This window comes from Rattus norvegicus, chromosome 3, assembly GCF_021556685.1.
Source record: "Rattus norvegicus strain SHRSP/BbbUtx chromosome 3, alternate assembly SHRSP_T2T, whole genome shotgun sequence".
NCBI classification, from domain to species: Eukaryota; Metazoa; Chordata; class Mammalia; order Rodentia; family Muridae; genus Rattus; species Rattus norvegicus.
In genome coordinates, this window is record NC_141536.1 from 24,401,662 (window position 1) to 24,423,156 (window position 21,495).

Consider the following 21,495-nt stretch of genomic DNA (forward strand, 5'->3'; position numbering starts at 1 on the left):
AAATTAAGTTTCTCAGTCTTCACATAACTAAGAGCTTGTTTACTTTTCTGATGCATTTGGTAAACATCTGTAATTAAACTAGTTCATAGAGACTTCCCATGCTAATTCATATTTTGCTGCTTTTAATTATGCATTTATACATTGACATAGTTAAAATAAGTCCAAACTTCTCCCAACTGTTGAAAGTATTTGTTTTAACTTTATACTGGCTCTAAGCAAAAGGAAACTTCTTATACTTTGTTTTTCCCTTGTGGACCTCTCTGGAGAATTGAGCAGAGTTAACAACACCAACTCTACATCTACTTAGAAACACTTATCCAAAGGCAGTAGACAGATGAACCAAATGCAAAGAGGATTATTTACCCCCTCGGCTAGAAAGAATTTTTAAGATGTCTGAAACAAGAACCAGAAATTTTTAAAAGATGAATGGGCACCCAAAGAAAATATATAACCGCTGAATAAATAGAAAAAGAAGCCATAGATTTTACCAGCAATCCAGTCAATAGCTATTCCTTCCACTCTCCCCAAGCCATTGGTAACAATGTCTTCTTTCCAAGTCTGGTCTCTTTTAGCTCTGCTGATTTTATTAAGGCCCATGTCTGTCCAGTAGATGGTGTCATTTTCTATTGGAAACACAAAAAATGCATACACACATATTATTAAATACATTGGTATACATATTAGGATGACATCAGAATCATCGTTGAGGGATCCTCTTGAGCAGAATACAGTAGATTCCAAGCATTCTTTGCTATATTTAATTAATATAAATAGTAGCAAGGGAACTATAAAAAAAAGAAATTAGTTTTAACATTTAGAATTTGAAGGGACATTTATGAAAATCCTTTATCGTAGTTTTGATATTGTTCTATTTATTTTTGATCAGTAAGTTTTTGTTCCCATGAAATGAAAACATCTTTTTGTCTAGTTTTTTTCTCCTCTTTAAGAACTTAGTTCTGAGTCATATGACCATATAAATCAACAATGTGAAGGATAATTAACTCAAGAAGCTTTAAAGTACTGAGACAAGAGAAAGCCATGTGAAGTCCTTTCAAATATGTCAAGGATATTCTAAGCATAAGGTCGTTTGATGTCTGTAAAGACTGAGATCATCTCATTGCCAATAATTCCTTTTGAGTATACAATAGCATGCCAAATGTAAACAATAATTCCCTTATACTATTTCTTAGATTCATTTTATATTAATTGATCTTAGAATACTTGAAGTATTGTCCCATGCTATTATCAAGCTTCTAAATAACTTTTTTTAAATATTTTTATAAAAATATGCCGAAAGACTACAAACAAAATATAACATACACATATGCATATGCATGAAAGATAGCAATTATAGGCCAATGATTTTCTGTACAGCTTCTCAAAGGACGTAGAGACAAGTAAATAAATAATAAATTTGTCACCAGCTAAGGTATTATGCTGTGGCCAATGTGGACTTTGAAGGACACATCCTTTGAGAACAATACAATTTGCTTCCAGGACACGGACACACTATAGTAATAAAGACAATGCAATTAATATGAGCCCATTTGTGAGTAAGTCTTGGGATTCCATGTCAAATGAAACATATCCTCAATTCTTCCACCAGAATGGGAGGTGATATCAAACAGCACTGCTCTCCAAACAGTTATATCAGAGATACGGTGCTTTGAAGCCAAGCAGAAGGCAATGTATACACATAGCTATTAGAGAAGCAAGCGTTTCTCTGATCTGTCTGACAATTGATACAGTTTCACCACTGAAAAGGGGACTTGGCAAGAAGTCTTGGCCAAAATGATTTTCTTTTGTATAAATAGTAATTAATATATACCCAGTTCAATGCCTTCCCTGCAGTATTGAGCTCTGTGAAATATGAGGTAAACATTGCCAGGCTGGCTACTTTGTTTCTTCCTTGTATTGATCTAAGGCAATGGATACACAGAAGTCTGTTTTACAGTCTCCCTGAAGCACCTTCCATGGTAACCGATGAGTACCCCCTCAGGCCTGAGGATTCTCTTTACTTACTTGGCTCCTAAACTTTCCCTTAGAGGAGGCCTTTTTATTCAGTTTAGGAACTCACATATAAAAGGCAAGTAAAACTTGACTCCTTTCCTTCACAACTCCTGCAACTACATCCACTCACGGTAGAAATAGGGTTCCATGCCATGAACTTCATGACCCACCCCAAAACTCTGGATCTCTCCATCCTGATATTTTCCACTCTATCTCCCCCTCCCCCATCTCTAGTAAGACTGACTTTCCTGCTTTGGAGGCAAACTAATTCCCTTCAGTTCCAGGGTTATTAATACCACCTTTCCTTTCAGTTGGGAATGTTCTTTTTTTAGAATATTCTTTTCATAGATCTGTGGCAGACCCAAATACCCTCTTCTTAATAAAACATTTCTGACTATGCTATAAAAATATTTCTTGTCACACTTTTTATCCCTCACTGATTTTGTTCTTCTCTATAGTACCCATTAATATCAAAGACATTTATTGGTCCTTTTCTCATCCATAAGTGTTGATAAGTGGGTATTCATGCCATTTCACAACATGTACTTCCATAAAACTTGTTATAACTTCTGAACATAAAAAACACATTTATTTATTGATTTGTCTATGTCTGTCTTGTCTTATAGTGATGTATTTCTTTAAAGCTTTATTCCTAGGAGCCCTGTATGTATCAACTTTAGAGTAAACAGTTGGTGAATTCAAAAGTGAATAAAACACACTATATAAAAACTGGTAGGGATGTAACAAACAGAGAACATATTTCTGACATGAGGGAGTTTATAACTATGTTAAGAAACACAGGAGAAATCATTGGGAAAACACAGGAATGTAAGATGAAGAATTGTAATTAGTAAAGTCATCCATTAAGTAGGACCCTAAAAACGAAAACCACAAAAATATTCTCAGTTTGTTACTCTTCACGTGACTTTCAATCCATGAAGAGGTCCATCCTGTATAACCAGGAACTACATGTACTGCCATTCACTGTATTTATGTACCTATTACGGCATTAACCTGAAAAATTGTATTTGCATTACTTCTTAGAAATAGACTGGCATATTTTACTGTACAGACTATATTCACCAAATTTTACCTGCAAAATAATATTGTACAGCAATATTGTATATATGAGGACCCACAGTCCGTTTTTTAGAGCTAATACTGGGTAATCAGAAGAGACTTGGGTTTGTTCGGTGTTGAACACATCAGCTACCTGACGGTACCTCAGAAGGTTAAATAGAAGGGAAGCAACACAACACTTATTTACATCTAAATCCATTTCCTTAATTTCTCACACATATGTTATATGTGTGCACAAACATACTTTTAATTGAAATTTTGGTTGATATCTGTGAATACCTACAAAATATTTATTATATAAACTGTTTTAATACAGGAATTAAATTCGATCATGATAAATGTTATAAACTCTAAAGACAGAAAGAGTATATACAAAAGGAAAGGAAAAAAAGTCAAGAAGATATTGCCATTACCTTGTGCTGAAATTTATCTTGTTATATAGTTCTCAAACATCAATTCACCTTCATTCAAAAGATACCGACTAATAGGCAGTGCTAAGATTTATTATAGATGTAAGTGTTTGGTCATGAATAAAACAAATACTTTCCCTAGAATCATGGAATTTGTGTGGTGGAATAAAATTTAAAAAATATATTTGCTTGTCTGTTTGGGTGTGAGCCTCCAGGCAGATTTCTGAGTTTGAGGCCACCTTGTTTTACAGAGAGACTTCCAGGACAGCCAAGGCTACACAAGGAGACACTATTAAAGAAAAAAAAAAACAAAAAATAAACAAACAAGCAAACAAATAAATGAATTTTCTTGAAAGAGTATGATTTGGTAATAATATAACATAACTAAAGGGAAAGAAAATGTATAAGAAAATATTAATACTTATAAAATATTGTCACTCATACAGTTTTACAGGATATCCCTGAAAATTTTACAATTTCACAAGAATTCTCAAGGAGTACAAGTAGAGAGTCTGGCAGACAGCTATAGTACCTTGTATTTAAGACAGGATTAAAGTTTACTTTGTCATAGTAAATACTGAAAATGAAAGAAATTGAATTTTTTTTAAATTGGGAATAAATTAATTTGGGTATATCAGAACTTACGGAATAACCAATAAGTGTAAGTCTTTTCAAGTCTTTTAAACCTTAAATGTTTATTCTCTTATGACATATTAACACATATTTACTCACTAACTCTTGTAAATAGCCTGCATCTTCTGTTTTAATATCAAAATTTCCAGCATAAATGTAATTTTTCTTATAAAGGAAAATTGTGTGTGGAAATACACAATGTACAATGCACTGGAAAATCACTTTGCTTTTCTCTTTTATTGAAACAGCCATCAATTGACTTGTTGGATAGAAAAAAGTACAAAAGAAGCCAACACCTTGTTTTGACCATTTGTATGTCAATAAAATGGAGAATTCATGAAGGACTCCATCGTTATAGACCTCTTTCCCTTCATATATAAATACAATATCTATATTAATATCACTACGATCAAAAGAATCATCTTCTAATGTCAGTGCCCTTTTCAATTGCAAATAAGTGGAATGCAGAATCTAGAAAAAAGCTTGAGTTTAGCTGTTTTAAAGACCTTTCTTATTTTTTAATTGGTTATTTTATTTATTTTCAGGCTTCCTCTCCACAAACCCCACAGCCCATTCACCTTCTCTTTTCCTTTGTGAGAGTGCTTGCACACATCCCTATCCTCTTCCACTTCACTGCTCTAGCATGCTCTTATGCTGAGAATCAAGCCAACAAAGGAACAAGGGCCTCCTTTTCCACTGATTCCAGATAAGGCAATCCTTTGCTACATATGTAACCTGGAGCCTTGAATCTATCCACATCTATATGTAGGTTGGTGGTTTAGTCCCTGGGAGCTCTAGGTAGTCTGGTTAGTTGATATTATTATTCTTTCTATGGGGTTTCAATCTCCTTCAGCTCATTTACTCCTTCCCCTAGCTCTTCCGTGGTGCCCCTTGGGATCAGTCCAATGGTTAGCTGTGGATATCTGTATCTGTATTGGTCAGGTGCTCGCACAGCCTCTCAGGGGACAGTTATACTAAGTTCCTGTCAGCATGTGATTCTTTGTAACAGCAATAGTGTTAGGGTTTGTTATCTACAGATGGAATTGATCCCTAGATAGGGCAGTTTCTGGATGGCCTTTTCTTCTGTCTCTACTCCAGTCTTTGTCCCTGCATTTCCTCTAGACAGGAACAATTCTGGATTAAAATTTTGAGATGTGGTGTAACCATCCCTCAACTGGGGGCCATGTCTATCTACAGGAGGTGGGCTCAAGAGGTTCGGTATCCCCGTTGCTGGTATTTCTGCTAATATCATCCCTGTTTGGTCCTAGTTTCTAGTGGCTAACCCCAGTTCCCAATCACCTACTGCTACACATCTCTATTCAATTTCCCGAGGCTCTGTACTTCTCTCCTCTTTCTTTCCATACTTGATCCTGAACCCCCTTTTTCCATCCCTCTCCTATCTCACTGTCAGGTTCCTTCTTTCTCCTCTCATGATTATTTTTTTTCCCTTTCTAAGTAGGATTGAAACATCCACAATTTTGCCTTCCTTTTTCTTAAGCTTTCTATTATCTGTGAGTTGTATCATGGTTATTCTGAGCATTTGGGCTAATATGAACTTATTAGTGAGTACATAACATGTGTGTGCTTTTGTGTCTAGCTCCATCCATTTTCATGAAGTCATTGGTTTTTAATATATGACTTTTTAATAGGTACCATTGTGTAAATATGCCACATTTTCTGTATGCATTATTCCATTGAGGGACATCTAGGTGGTTTTCAGTTTCTGGCTATTATTAATAATACAATATAGTACCCACAGGCCTAGTCAGAGAAATTAGACAACAAAAAGAAGTTAAAGGGATAGAAATTGCAATAGAAGAAGGCAAAATATCACTATTTGCAGATGATATGGTAGTATACACAAGTGACCCCAAAAATTCCACAACAGAACTCCTAAACCTGACAAGTTCAACAAAGTAGCTGGATAAAAAAATTAACTAAAAAAATCAGTAGTCTTCCTTTACTCAAAGGATAGACAGGTTGAAGAAATTAGAGAAATGAAACCATTCACAATAGCAACAAAAATATAAAATAGCTTGGCGTGACTCTAACCAAGAAAAGGAAAGAGCTGTATGACAAGTCTATGAAGAAAGAAATTTAAGATCTCAAAAGATGGAAAGATCTCCCGTTCTCATGGATTGGCAGAATTAATAAAGTAAAATAGCCATTTTGCCAAAAGTAATCTACAGATTCAATGTAACCCCCATCAAAATACCAACTCAATAATTCACAAAGATAGAAAGAACAATTTGCAAATTCATTTGGAATAACAAAAACCCAAGATAACTCAAACTATTCTCAACAATAAAAGAAATTCTAGGAGAATCACCATTCCTAAACTCCAGCTGTATTTCAGAGCAATAGTGACAAAAAGTGTATAGCTTTGTTACAGAGACAGGCAGGTAGATAAATGGAATAGAATTGAGAACCCAGAAATGAGCCCACACACTTATGGTCACCTAATCTACGAAAAAGGACCTAAAACTATCCAGTGGAAAAAAATATTTTCAACAGATGGTACTGGTTCAATTGGTGGTCAGCATGTAGAAGAATGCAAATTTATTCATTCTTATCACCTTGTACAAAGCTCAAGTCCAAGTAGATCAAGGACCTCCACATAAAACCAGATACACTGAAACTATTAGAAGATAAAGTGGGTAAGATCCTTAAACATATAGGTACAGGGGAAATTTTCATGAACAGGAGTTATGCTCTAAAATCAAGAATTGACCAAAAGGAACTCGTAAAATTACAAAACTTCTGTAAGGTAAATGATACTGTTATTAGGACAAAAGAGCAAACAATAGATTGGCAAAAGATATTTAACATTACTACATCTGATTGAGGGCTAATATCCAATATATACAAATGGTTCCAGAAGTTGGACTCCAGAGAATCAAATAACCTTTTTAAAAATTGGGTACAGAGCTAAACAAAGAATTAAGAGCTGAGGAATATTGAATAGCTGAGAAACACCTAAAGAAATGTTCAACATCCTTAGTCATCAGGGAAATGCAAATCAAACAATTCTGAGATTCCACCTCACACCAGTCAGAATGGCTAAAATCAAAAACTCAGGTGACAGCAGATACTGGTGAGGATTTGGAGAATGAGGAACACTCCTCCATTGTTGGTGGATTTCAAGCTGGTACAACCATTCTAGAAATCAGTCTGGCAGTTCCTTGGAAAATTGTATATACCTGAGAATCCTAGTATACCACTACTGGGCAATACCCAAAGGATATTCCAACACATAACAAAGTAACATGCTCAACTATGTTCAGATAAGCTTTATTTATTATAGCCAGATGCTGGAAGAACCCAGATATCCTTCAACAGAGGAATAGATATAGAAAATATAGTACATTTACACAATGGAATGCTACTCAGCTACTTAGAACAATGACATCATGAAATTCTTAGGCAAATGGATGAAACTAGAAAATATCATCCTCTGTGATATAACCCAATCACAAAAGAACACGCACGGTATGCACTCACTGATAAGTGGATATTAGCCCAAAAGCTTGAAATACCCAAAATCACATGAAGGTCAGGAAGAAGGAAGACGAAAGTGTGGCTGTTTCAGTACTTCTTAGAAGATTGGAAAAACACTCAGAGGAAGAAATATAGAGACAAAGTGTGCAGTAGAAACTGAATGAATGGTCATCCAGACACTGCCCCACTGGGGTATCCATCCCATATATAGACACCAAACTCAGACAATATCGCAGAATCCAAGATGTGCATGCTGACAGGAGCCTGATATAGCTGTCTCCTGAGAGGCTCTCCCAGAACCTGACAAATACAGAGGCAGATGCCCACAGCCTCTGTGAGAATAGGGTACTTAATGGAGGAGTTAAAGAAAGGACTGAATGAGCTGAAGAAGTTTGCAATCCCATAAGAAGAACAGCAACATCAACCAACCAGACGCCCCAGAGCTCCCAGGGACTAGATAACCATCCTAAGAGTACACAGAGATGTACCTATGGCTCCAGCCACATAAACAGCAGGCCAGATGGGTTTAGTGCAGAATTCTATCAGACACTCATAGGAGACCTAATACCAATATTCTCCAAACTATTTCACAAAGTAAAAACAGAAGAAACACTACACAATTCATTTTAAGGATCCACAATTATGCTTATATCGAAACCCCAAACACACAACAAAAAAGTGAAATTCAGAACAATATCCCTTATAAATATTTATTCAAAATACTCAATAAGATTCTCACAAACAGAATCCAAGAACACATCAACACGATCTTGCTCATCAGTTTCATAAGGTCCCATTTGTCAATTGATGATCATAGAGCCTGAGCCATTGGTGTTTTGTTCAGAAATTTTCCCTCTGTGCTGATGTGCTTGAAAAATCTTTCCCACTTTCTCTTTTATTAGATTCAACATATCTGGTTTGGGACATCATTGATCCACTTGGACTTGAGCTTTGTACAAGGAGATAAAAATGGGTCAATTTTCATTCTTCTACTTGCTGACTGACTGTTGAAACAGCACCATTTGTTTAAAACGCTTTTTGTTTTCCACTGTGTGGTTTTGGTTTTTTTGTCAAAGATCAAGTGACCATAGGTGTACGGGTTTATTTCTTGGTCTTCAATTTTATTCCATTGATCTACTTGTCTGTTTCTGTATTAATACTATATGGTTTTAATCACTCTTGCTTTGTAGTACAGCTTGTGCTCAGTGATGGTGATTCTCCCAGAAGTTCTCTTATTGATAAAAATAGATTTTTGATCTCTATCCTGGGCTTTTTGTTATTGCAGATAATCTTTAGAATTGATCTTTCTATCACTGTGAAGAATTGAGTTGGAATTTCCTGGGTATTGCATTTAATCTGTAGATTGCGTTTGGTAACATGACCATTTTTACTGTGTTTTTCCTGACAGTCCATGAGCATGGGAAATCTTTCCATCCTCTGAGGTCTTCTTTGATTTTTTTCCAAGACTTGAAGTTCTTGCACATAGATCTTTCACTTGCTTGATTAGTTTTACACTAAGGTATTTTATATTATACATGACTATTGTAAACAGTGTCATTTTGCTAATTTCTTTCTTAGCCTTTTATCCTTTAAATAAAGGAAGGCTCCTGATTTGTTTGATTTAATTTTATATCCAGCCACTTTGCTGAATTTGTTTATCAGCCGTAGGAATTCTCTTTCAGAATTTTTGGAGTTGCTTATGTATACTATCATATCATCTGCAAATAGTGTTTTCATCACTTCTTCCTTTCCAATATGTACTCCCTTTGACCTCCTTTTGATGTCTAATTGCTCTAGCTAGAACTTAGATAAATGTATTGAATAGATAAGGGGAGAGTGGGCAGTCATGTCTTTTCCCTGATTTTATTGGAATTGCTTCACATAAGTAGACACTATTAGTTAGTGGGATTAATTTTAATGCATTCCTGTGTTATCTCAAACAACTTTCTCCTAATTAAAAATATAGAGACTAGATTGGCTGTTGACTTCACTACTTCATATCTGGAGGATTCAACCAGGAGTGCCTTTTACGATACTGAATATCTAAGACATTATAAAGTCTCTAAGGACTGTTTCAACAGTTTTATCATCCAGAGATGATAGTGTTTCTTGTCATGTAAGTGGAAAAAAAAACTTAAGCTACATTCATCTAAGCAATTCCTTCAGATGTTATATTATAAAACACAAATCATTGTTTCAGCTTCTCCCTCATTGACCAGAATTTACCTCTTTTCTCAAAGGTTCAGAGGAACTGATGAATGATGGTTTAAATAATTAAAGTCATAAGCATTTTGATATTTTAAAATGTCTTATATAGGTAAAACATTCATAAAAAGAAAGCAGCCAGGATTTAGGTAGAGAGGAAAGGTGGAATAGTCACAGGTATGAATCACACTACATTTTAGTAGACATTTAGTAGACTACATTTTAGTTGACTGTGATAATCTAATGTTTTAATGGGGTAATATCTGTGTATCACAGGAAAAAATGAGTGAAAGCATAGCTAAATAATAATATGGACATCTCAATGTAAATGGAGATAGACTACAAAGTATTTTCTTTTGCATTCTATGAGGAAGGCAGCTTCAGCTTTTCTTTGGTCTCTTATCAATACATGGTAGATAATTGATAAACAGTTTTATCTGTACTAAATCTAAATGTGGGTGGGTCTCTATCTAGTACATTGTTGAGACAACCTATTAGATAATAGAAAACTCATTAGCATGGTTAGTGAGACCACAGATTTTTTCCAAGAATTTATCAAAATAAGTGTTTCAATAAAGTTTTATACTACTTTTATTGTATGTATTAACTGTACATGGCAATGTTTTTCATAAGGACATTTTCTCATGCATGTATCATGCACTTGATAGGTCTTTTCATCTTCCTGTTTCTTCTTCAATTTCTTTCTTCACTATTTAGAAATTATCACTGTTAAAAATTTCAAATTGGTTAGATCTTTTACAAGTTATTTTTAAGGAAAGTATAAATAGATTACTTCCTGATTTCTTTTCCTAATATCTTTATTATAATTTTGCAAGGACCTTTTGATTATTACATGTTAGTTTTGTTACTTAAAATGTATGTCTGAATTACCATTTTACTGGCAATGTCTTTATAGTCTTTTATATGTAATATGCCATCTACAAATAAGGGTATTTTGATGCCTCCTTTTGGGTTCTCTCTTATTTTTTTCACTTATTGCGCTAGGTAAAATACAAACATTATAATGAATAGGTATAGATAAAATGTGGACTAGAGATGTGACTCAGTCATTTTTTTATGAGAACTTGCCTTTGAATCCCAATACCCACATAAAAAGCAGGTCATGCACATAAAAAGCAGGGCATCACTATATGCGCCCATGGCACTTCTACCCCGGATGATGGAGACCAATCATATGATGGCTACTAGAGACTGTCTTATAAAACCTAAAAATAGATATGAATTTCAAAGATTTATTTACGGACATCTCTATTTATAAGAGACTCCTCCCCTTGTTTAGCTGAGTTCATAAGCCCAATTCATCTGTTTCAATATGGGGTTTCTTCTCTTTCTAATGTTTTTACAATGAAGTAACAGTATGAGTCCTCAAAGTTCATGAAGACATGAGACAAGTTGTCTATAAGTATGTTCAGTTTGTTGATAGATTTTATATTTGTTTTCTATAAGATGTTTTATCTATGACAGTTAACATACTCTATTTCTTTATGAATAAAACTATTATAACCTTTTTATGACTTTTAGGCTTTTAATCACTTTTACATGTTTTAGCATTCATTGCTAATGGAGACAATATAAGCTCAAGGATGCTCAAGCTACATAGAACCTGTTATATACATTTTGATTATTGACATCAGAAAAATATAGTTTCCATTGGTCTTCTGTCCTCTGGCCATCTACTTTGACTCAGGCTTTAATTATTTGCCTAATACCTTCAGATGACCTTGTACCAGATACCTTTTCACTTTTATAGTCATAAATGTGCATATTTTCAGTAATATGTCCTGTCATTCATTACCAGTGACCTTAATAGACAAGCCAAGAAATATAATTGTTCGCACATTTATGAAAGCTGCCTTAGGGCCCAGGAATTCATTAATTCCACTGGCTTATCTAAGATAACAGTTTCCAGTCTGTTTCTCATTTTATGACATTGACAGATATGACAGTTATTTCCAGTGCAAGCCCCCATCTCCTATTCCTTCAAAATCACCTTTTCGATATAGTTTTAAGAATAAGAAAATTTCTCATGCCACTTCTAAATTCTTCCATTATTATAATTCTCAGCTTGATGATTCATTTCTGTTCAATCCCAATTTGACCTTACAACTCTTGACTTTAATCAGTTTGGACTTTACAACAAACACTAGATCATTCAAAAAAAAAAAACATGAAATACATACTCAAGGAGAATTCATAGAAATTTGACACAGAAAAGTTTATTAAAACATAAAAGTTCAAAATTAGTCTCTGGATCTTTATTCTATATGGGCATTTGTTATATCCTCCACAAGCTACTTAATGGTCCTGTCTTATAGTGCATAGATAAAACACTGTATCCCTTACCCTTTCCTATTTTCCTACCTGTGTTTGGCATGCCTTCCTCTTTCCATCAAAGGCATCTTCTCTCAATTTCAGTAACTATTTGTGTAGTTTAGAAGTTCTTAGAATTGCCAGTGAAATTTTTAATAACAATGGCACAGCTAGGCTGCTAAGATTTTAAATCACTTATCCCAAAGTCCTGCATAGATTAAATACTACATGCAAACACAAAGTGGTGGTTGTTGTTGGATGTTAACTTATTAAAACCAAGTTTCTCCTGAGAAGAAGGAATGTCACTTGAGGAATTGCCTATATTAGATTGGCCTTTGGCTATGTGTATTGATTTGAATATACTTGGCCCAATGAGTGGCACTATTAGAAGGTGAGGGCTTGTTGGAGGAAGTGTGTTTCTATGAGGGTCATCTTTGAGACCCTCCTGGTAGCCCTGTGGCAGCCAATCTTCTCCTGTTTGCCTTGGAACAAGATGTAGAACTCTAAGCTGTTCCTGCCTTCTTAGAGGCTGGCATGCTCTTGACTTGATGATAATGGACTGACCCTCTGCACCTGTATGCCAGCCCCACTTAAATGTTGTCCTTTGTAAGAGTTGCCTTGGTCATGGTGTCTCTATACACCACTGCAAGCCCTAACTAAAATACCATGTCCATGACACATTTTCCTAGTTGTAGTTTGATATATGAGGGTTCAGCCCACTGAAAGCAAAAATATTCTCAGGCAAGTGTGATTTCTATAAGAAAGCTGAGCAAATACAAATTTGAGAAAATCAAAAATAGCAAACAAAATTTATGAAAATGTTAAAATCTTGATATATGTATATATTTAAAATCATAATAGTAAGCTCTTAAGCAAATAGATAATTTGAATAAGTAATTTCTTAATACTTGAATGAATGAATATAAATTAAGTAAATCTATTGGTGTTTGTGGTAAGCTGTGCAATAGATGAGAAAAGTTTAGTGAAACTACTACAACTGCCACACAGAAATTATTTCACAATGAAATTAAGTCAACAGAAAAGGACCAGGTTTTTGTAGTTATTTTCTTTAGATTGTTGTGACTAAAAGATCTTCTCTGACTTTTCAGATCAAGCCACACTTTAGCCTTCCTGCTCTGAGGACTGACTGTTCTCCAAACTCTCACCTGTCATTGGCATGCCACTCAGTCATGACATACAGTGAGACATCGGGAACAGATACAATTGTGTAAGAATCATGAAACAAAGAGAATCACTTCACAAAAAAAAAAGATTTACTTATTGCTAGTTTTGAAAACTTCAAATGCCTTTAAAAGAACAGTTTACTAAAAACTATAGGTAGTTGAGAAACAGTGTATTAAATGCAATGACTTCAGAATGAGATTGAGAATCAACATGATGACTGCAACCCACTTGTACTTACAGACCAGCAACCAGACACATAATGCCTGGGCCCAGGCAGGAATGAAATTGTACTTCGTTCTTCCTATCTTAAAAAAGCATCACGTTAAGCACTTTCTTAGTTTAATAAAGATCCAGGTTCTTAATATTCCTTATTCAAAGGGATCCAATAATAAACTGCTAACAAATTCCATTTGTTTCTTTCATCTAGAGAAAGGCAAATCAATAAAAACGCTAATGGGCAATTATCTAACAGCAACAAATCACTAAGTACTCCATCACCGTGAGTAAATAAACTCTGCAGATGTCAAAGATTTTAGCTATCTCCATCTCATTAATGTACACTGCAAGAAAAGCTCTTATAGTGCACCTTCCCTTCTAGAATATTGTTTATCACGTAGGAAAAATAAGCCTGCTTGGCTTTTGTGGTATTTATGGAATTCACATTAAATGTATTTAATATGAAAGGTTTAACATTTCCTCTCAGGGGTAGGAAAATATGTTCCTCTAAAATTATCATGGATTTCGGTTCCCACTATTGCTCTGCTCTTTCTGCATATATGATGTCAATTTTGGGGAGCTCAGGTGAACATAGTCACCAACCTTGTGCCTCCTCTTTTTCATATCAAAAATGAAACCCAGGTTACTTAATGTATCCCAGTTTCATATATCTCAGTGTAGCCTTTCAACAGGAAGGTATCAAACTAACACAGGGTATAACACCTATCAGAAACTCCTAGGAAATCATCAGTCCTCTCAACAAAATAGAGACTTTCCACTTTACTGTAGAAAAATGGCAGAAACATTGTTCTTTAAAGCATTTGGCTGTTTTGTGATACCTATAATCCCTGAATGTACAAAAAAATAAAGCATGGTTTTCTCAGAAAATAGATTTGAATCTTTTACATCATCACTCCAAGTGGAAACAACATTTAATTAATTGGCGAAAGTAAAATTGGACAAAAGACTAGGCACTGTATTGAGTTCTCATACTTAGAATTTTAATGGCTGCTCTGTTTGGAAAACAGACATACCATTAGTACATACTTTTAATATCAATAGTTAGTTTGTAGAAGAAAACAGCCATGTGAGAAAGTGAATTCTGATTGATGAGCAGACAAAGTGATGAATCAGAGAAAGATTTGACAGAATGAATCAAAAATAGTATATGCTCAACTCACAGAAGAAAAGACCACAAAAGGAAGCTATTTAAGCACAGTGGTGGAAGACACATGGGAATTGGAATTCAGTCAATTGAGTTCAATAACTGAGGTTTGGAGTATCTCTGTTCAGAATTGGGAGGCAGTTGGTAGTCAGTTCTTTTCAGTCAGTTGAATTTGCTGCAGTTGACCTAGTCAGTCAGTTGGGAGACAGTTTAGTGAGTGCAGTGCATTGGAGTTGAGTTCAATGGTGAGTTCATACAGTTCAGTGCAGGTCAGCAGAAGCAAATGAAGCCAGAGAAAAAGAAGGATCCAAAAGATTAGCACAAATTGACAGAGTTAGTTTGAGGCCAAGAAGAGCAATTCATTGAAAAACTAGGAGAAGCTAGAATGAATCACTCAGATTAGAAAAAAAGTTTTGATCCAGAAAGCTGAGTTTGACCAGTCAGCTAGAGTTGAGATGAAGCTAGAAAGGGTGGGATTATTCAACAGCAGTAAGCCTCCAAGACAACAGTTATATCCTGAATAAAGATACATTTATTCTCATATTTCTTAGCTATTTCTTTTATTCTTTAACATTAAAATATAATTGATTCTTTTATCCTCTTCCCTTTTCTCCCTCTAAATCATGCCATATATTCCTCTTTGCCCTGTTTCATATTCATGGTATTTTAAAATTAATTGTTGATATATTCATAACATATGAGTATACATACATATTCATAAATACAGCCTCTTCAGCCTGTGAGCTTTTATATGAGAAAATCATAATATTTAAATTAAACATCAGCAACTCCCTTTTGTAACATGGTAAAGACACTTAATGTTTCTCTTTGGTTCCCAATATTTGAATTTGGCAGAACAAATTGAGGGTGAAATAAGTTGGTCTTGGTAAAAGCACTTAAGCCCTGTTATATGGCTCATTGGATAAAGTACTTGTCACCTATCAAGCCTGATGAATTGAATTATATCTCCAGGACCAACATGTTGGAGGGAGAAAACTGACTTCCAAAAGTTGTCCTCTGATCCTGATATGCATGTTATGACAGCTTTGGACAACACATAAAATAAATGCACTTCATTAAAACACTTAATATTGTGCACAGATCAAAGACAATAATGTGTCAACAACTATTCTATTTAAGATACTAAGTATAAATGAAACAGGAGGGGGTTTGAATAAATCAAAGCACAGTGTCCTGGGTTTTTTTCCTTTGCTTTTATAAAACACTATGCCCCAACGCAAATTGTGTTAGAAAGGCTTCATTTGGCTTTGGCTCCTTGATCACAGTATGCCATTCACAGAAGCTAAATCAGGAACTCAAGGTAGTAGTAACCTAGAGTCAGGACCTGAAGCAGGACTACGGAGGAACATTAATTATTAGTTTGCATATCCTGCTTTCGTGTACCACCCAAGACTGCTTGCAGTGTGTGGTACATGCTTAGTGGGCTGGGTAAATCATTAATCAAGAAAATGGCCAACAGACTTCCTACACTCCATTCTGATGGAGGCATATTTCTCAACTGAAGTTCAATTTTGCCAGAAAGCCTCTCACTGTGTCAAATTTACAAAATAAAAACTAACCAGCACATGCTTTGTCCCAAATTCTAAAATAACCAAATATAAATTTGATAATTTTAATGTAAAATATAGATTTGGTATTTCCTTGCTGAAGTGCAATTTGTTTGTAACTAAAGGAAACATAATTTTTAATCCTAGCCAAACAGCTATTGTCACCATTATGTATAAATTTCCATAATAAAAGTTAGCACTGGTTTGTTTGTCCAATGGGATAATATATTCTTTACAAAATAAAGGTTATACTGTTAAGGATTATAATGCACACAGAAAATATGATGCAAAAATATGTGATATTTTCTATGTAAAGCACTTTAACTTTTTAAGAAGTAAAAGTTTTGAATAGGTGGGAGTATTGGTATAGACCTGTAACCTAGTATTCAGGAGACAAAAGCATGAGACATTAGTTCAAGGCTAGCATGAAATACATAAAGAAGATGTGAAAAAACCCAAAACATAAACATTCCTAGTAATACTGCTAAAGAGTCAAACACACACACACACACACACACACACACACACACACACACACACACACACACACATACACACAGACTCACAAACAGACACACACATGCTGATTTTGGTAGGTTAAATTCAGAAGACTGAGATATAAAGATCACAAATTCAAGTTTAGCCCATGAACATAAGTGTAACATTTAAACGTGACATACATACACTTGGATCCTGTATTGTAATTCTTTTCTTTTCTATTCTGTAGAACTGAAAATTAAAGCTAAGACATCACACATGCTAGCCAAGTGTTCTACCAGAGCTGTAGCACCAGGCCAATGTGATTATTTTCTAATTGGGTTTTACCGATTTTGAACCACATTCAAGATAAACATTCAGCATAGTACAGGGGCCAGGAAGATGGTTCAGTAGGCAAAGTACTTGCTTTGTAAGCCAAACAACCCAATGTCAATCCCTGTGGCCTAAATAAAAGTGGAAAAAAAAAACAGCCAATAAAGGTTACCTTTGATCTCCTCATACATACCTTGGCACAGGCACACATGCATATTCATGCATAATAATAAATACATTTTAATCCAATCATAGTATATAAATGTGTTATGCTTGTACTTTAATCACAAAACTACTTCACTGTTGACCATACTCTGGTAAAATATTTAAAGCTGAGCTGCCTTGTCTGGCCACAGTGGGAGAAGCTGTGCCTAGTCCTGCTATGACTTTATGTGCCAGGATGGCTTGGTGTCCAGCCAGGGTGGTCTCCCTAATCTCAGAAGAGAAGGGATGGGTCAATAGGGAATGTCTACGAGGGGAGGGGCTGGGGAGGAGTCTGTGATAAGGATGTAAAGTGAATAAATTTGAAGTGAAAAATTAAAGCAGTGGAAATTAGCATTTTACAGACAACTATACATATTATAGAAAATATAAAAATGTATGAACAAATCTATATTTCCAGAAAGTTAGCATACTTTGAAAATTATCAGCCATACACATCACATTCTTTCATATGGATCTGTTGTTTCTTATCACAATGTTAGTATGATGTGATGTTCCATGAATTTTTCATTGTTCACTACTTAAAAGCCATTAAATGTCTTATACGATATACAAAGAAAAGTCCAAAGAATAAATGATCAAGCACACCCTCATTTTGTCATTAAAAAGTTCACATTCTAACATCCTCAACAGCAAGTGCTATCATTTGAGGTTCTGATCATAGCCATTCTGATGGGTATAAGGTAAAATCTCAGAGTCATTTTTATTTACATTTTCCTGATGATTAAGGACATTGAATGTTTCTTGGCTATTAGAGAGTCATCTCTTCAAAATTCTGTTTAGATATGTACTACAATTATTTAATTAGGTTATTTGGTTTGTTTCTAATTTATACATTTTGGTTATTTATATATTTTGGATATCAGCCATCTGTTATATCTAACAATATCTGCTGGTGACAATCTTTTCTCATTGTATAAGCTGCACATTTTTATATGTATGTAGACTCTTATTTTATTGGATATTTGTTTAATTTACATTTCAAATGACCTTTCCTTTCTGGGTTTCCCAGAGATAAACCCCCTATACCATCCTCCTCCCCTTCTTCTATAAAAGTGTTGCCCTCAGCATCTACTCCACATATCGTACCCCCCCCAACATTCCCCTAGACTGGGGGTCTAGCCTTGGCAGGACCAAGGGCTTCTCCTTCCCTTGGCGCCCAACAAGGCCATCCTCTGCAATATATGCAGCTGGAGCCCTGGGTCAGTCCTTGTCAGACTTTGGGTAATGGTTTAGTCCCTGGGAGCTCTGGTTGGTTAGCATTGTTGTTCTTATCCGGTTGAAAGCCCCTTCAGCTCTTTCAATCCTTTCCCTAATTCCTGCAACAGGGATCCAGTTCTCAGTTCAATGGTTTGCTGTTAGCATTTGCCTCTGTATTTGAAATGCTTTGACTGTGTCTCTCAGGAGACAGCTATAAACGGCACCTGTCAGCATGCACTTCTTAGCTTCATCAATCTTATCTAGTTTTTGTGGATGTATATATATATATATATATATATATATATATATATATATATATATATATATCCATGTAGGACAGGCTCTGAATGGCCATTCCTTTTGTATCTGTTCCAGACTTTGCCTCCATATTCATTCCTATGACTATATTTGTTCCCCCTTTAAAGAACGAGTGAAGCATCCATGTTTTGGTTGTCGTCCTTCTAGAGCTTCATGTGGTCTGGGAATTGTATCTTCGGTAATTCGAGCTTTTTGGCTAATATCCACTTATCAATGAGTGCATACCAAGTGTGTTTTTCTGTGACTGAGTAACCTCACTCAGGATGATATTTTGTAGTTCATTCCATTTGCCTGTGAATTTCATGAAGTCATTGTTTTGATAGCTGAGTAGTACTCCATTGTGTAGATGTACCACATTTTCTGTATCCATTCTTCTGTTGAAGGGCATCTGGGTTATTTCCTGCTTCTGGCTATGATAAATAAGGCTGTTATGAGTATAGTGGAGCATATATCTTCGTTATATGTTGGAGCATCTTTTGGGTATATGCCCAGCAGAGGTATAGCTGGATCCTCAGGTAGTTCAATGTCCAATTTTCTGAGGAACCTCTAGACTGATTCCGGAATTTTCATGTGGGCTTAAGTTTTGTACAAGGTGATAAAAATGGTACCATTTACTGAAAATGTTATTTTTTTTCCTTGGATGGTTTTAGTACCTTTTCAAAGATCAAGTGACCATAGATGTATGGGTTCATTTCTGGGTCTTCAATTCTATTCCATTGATCTACCTGCTTGTCTCTGAACCAATACCATACTTTTTTTTTAATCACTATTGCTCTATAATATTGCTTGCAGTCAGGAATGGTGATTCCCCCCAGACGTTCTTTTATTGCTGAGGATAGTTTTCGATATCCTGGGGTTTTTGTTATTCCAAATGAATTTGCAAATTGATCTTTCTAACTGTGTGGAGAATTGAGTTGGAATTTTGATGGGGATTGCATTGAATCTGTAGATTGCTTTTGTCAAAATGGCCATTTTTACTATATTAATCTTGCCAATCGTGAGCATGGGAGAGCTTTCCATCTTCTGAGATCTTCTTCAGAAGATTCAGATTTTTTTTCAGAAACTTGAAGTTGTTGTCAAACAGATCTTTCACTTGCTTGGTTGGAGTCATGTGAATGTATTTTATATTATTTGGGAATATTGTGAAGGGCATCATTTCCCTACTTTTATTTCCCAGCCTCTTTATCCTTTGAGTAGAGGAAGGCTACTGATTGTTCGAGTTAATTTTATACCCAAGAACTTTGCTGAAGTTGTTTATCAGGCTTAGTAGTTGAACTTTTGGTGTCACTTACATATATTATCAAATCATCTGCAAATAGTGATATTTTGTCTTCTTCCTTTCCAATTTGTATTCCTTTGACCTTTTTTTTTGTCTGATTGTTCTGGCTAGGACTTCAAGAACTATATTGAATAAGCAGGAAGAGAGTGGGCAACCTTGTCTAGTGCCTGATTTTAGAGGGATTACTTCCAGTTTCTCTCCATTTAGTTTAATGTTATCCATTGGTTTGCTGTATATTGCTTTTACTATTTTTAGGTATGGGCCTTGAATTCCTGATCTTTCCAGGACATTTATCATGAAGGGTTATTGAATTTTGTCAAATACTCTTTCAGCATCTTATGAAATGATCATGTGGTATTTTTCTTTGAGTTTGTTTATATAGTGCATTATGTCGATGGGTTTCGACTATGTATTGAACCATACCATTCACTCTCAACACTAGGGTTTTAGGTGTACAGAACTGTTTTTTGTTTTGTTTTGTTTTTTTGTTTTTTGGTTTTTTGGCTTTTTTGTTTGTTTGTTTTGTTTTTTACAATCCTAGGACTGACACTGGGATTATAGAGGCTCCCTGGCTTTTTATAATAGATGCTGAGAATTTGTCCTTAGTTCTTCAGGCTTGTGCAGCAATCACTCTTTTCACTGAGCCACCTCTCATTCTTTTTTGTTTATTTGTCTTTGTCCATGCATGCATGATCACTTATGTGTGCATATGCATGTGTATGTAAATGCATGAGTATTGATGTAAAGGCAAGCATGCCTTGTAGTTCATGAATGTCAGATGACTCTGGACTTTGCTACTTCCCTTCTATCTGAATTGAGACAGTCTCTTTTGTTGACTTTCTGCTATGCCTTCCAAGCTAGTTGGTCTGTGAAGTTTTGGAATTGTCTTATCATTTTCTAACTTATCTTTGTAAGAATGTGTCTACATCCCTACAATGCAGGAGTTAATTAAATTAATTAAAGGAAATTAAATTGAAGAAAATAAATATCTTTGTAGAAGTGCATGCATTTGCTACATTTGTGGCTTTTATGTGGGTCCTGGGTATTCAGTCTCAGGTACCTATTTTCATAATGTACATATCAACAAACCTAATACTAATATTTCCCAAACTGTTACAGTGCCTCATCCTATAGTTTAGGTTATCTACTACTTTATTATATATCCATGATTAATCTAAAAAACACAGTGGCCTAAAATTATTAATCAGTATTCATATTCATATGCTCACTCGGGAAGCTCTTGACTTTCCCAATCTATGTAATGAACTTCCTATTGCCTTTCTAATAATTTATATTTATCTATGAGATGATAACTCAGGTTATTTCTCAGTTTATTTTTAGGGAACACTCACCTGCCACTCTGAT

General features: G+C 35.1%; 1 protein-coding gene across 2 annotated transcripts in view; it reads right to left on the reverse strand.

Moving 5' to 3' along the window:
- Positions 1-21,495, reverse strand: part of Lrp1b (LDL receptor related protein 1B) — a 2,085,328-nt gene that overhangs the window by 533,648 nt on the left and 1,530,185 nt on the right. For both annotated transcript variants that reach the window (XM_087654909.1, XM_087654910.1), the window contains exon 36: positions 489-623. In XM_087654909.1, the coding sequence (XP_087511035.1) occupies positions 489-623 (135 nt within the window). The remainder of the gene's footprint in view (positions 1-488; positions 624-21,495) is intronic.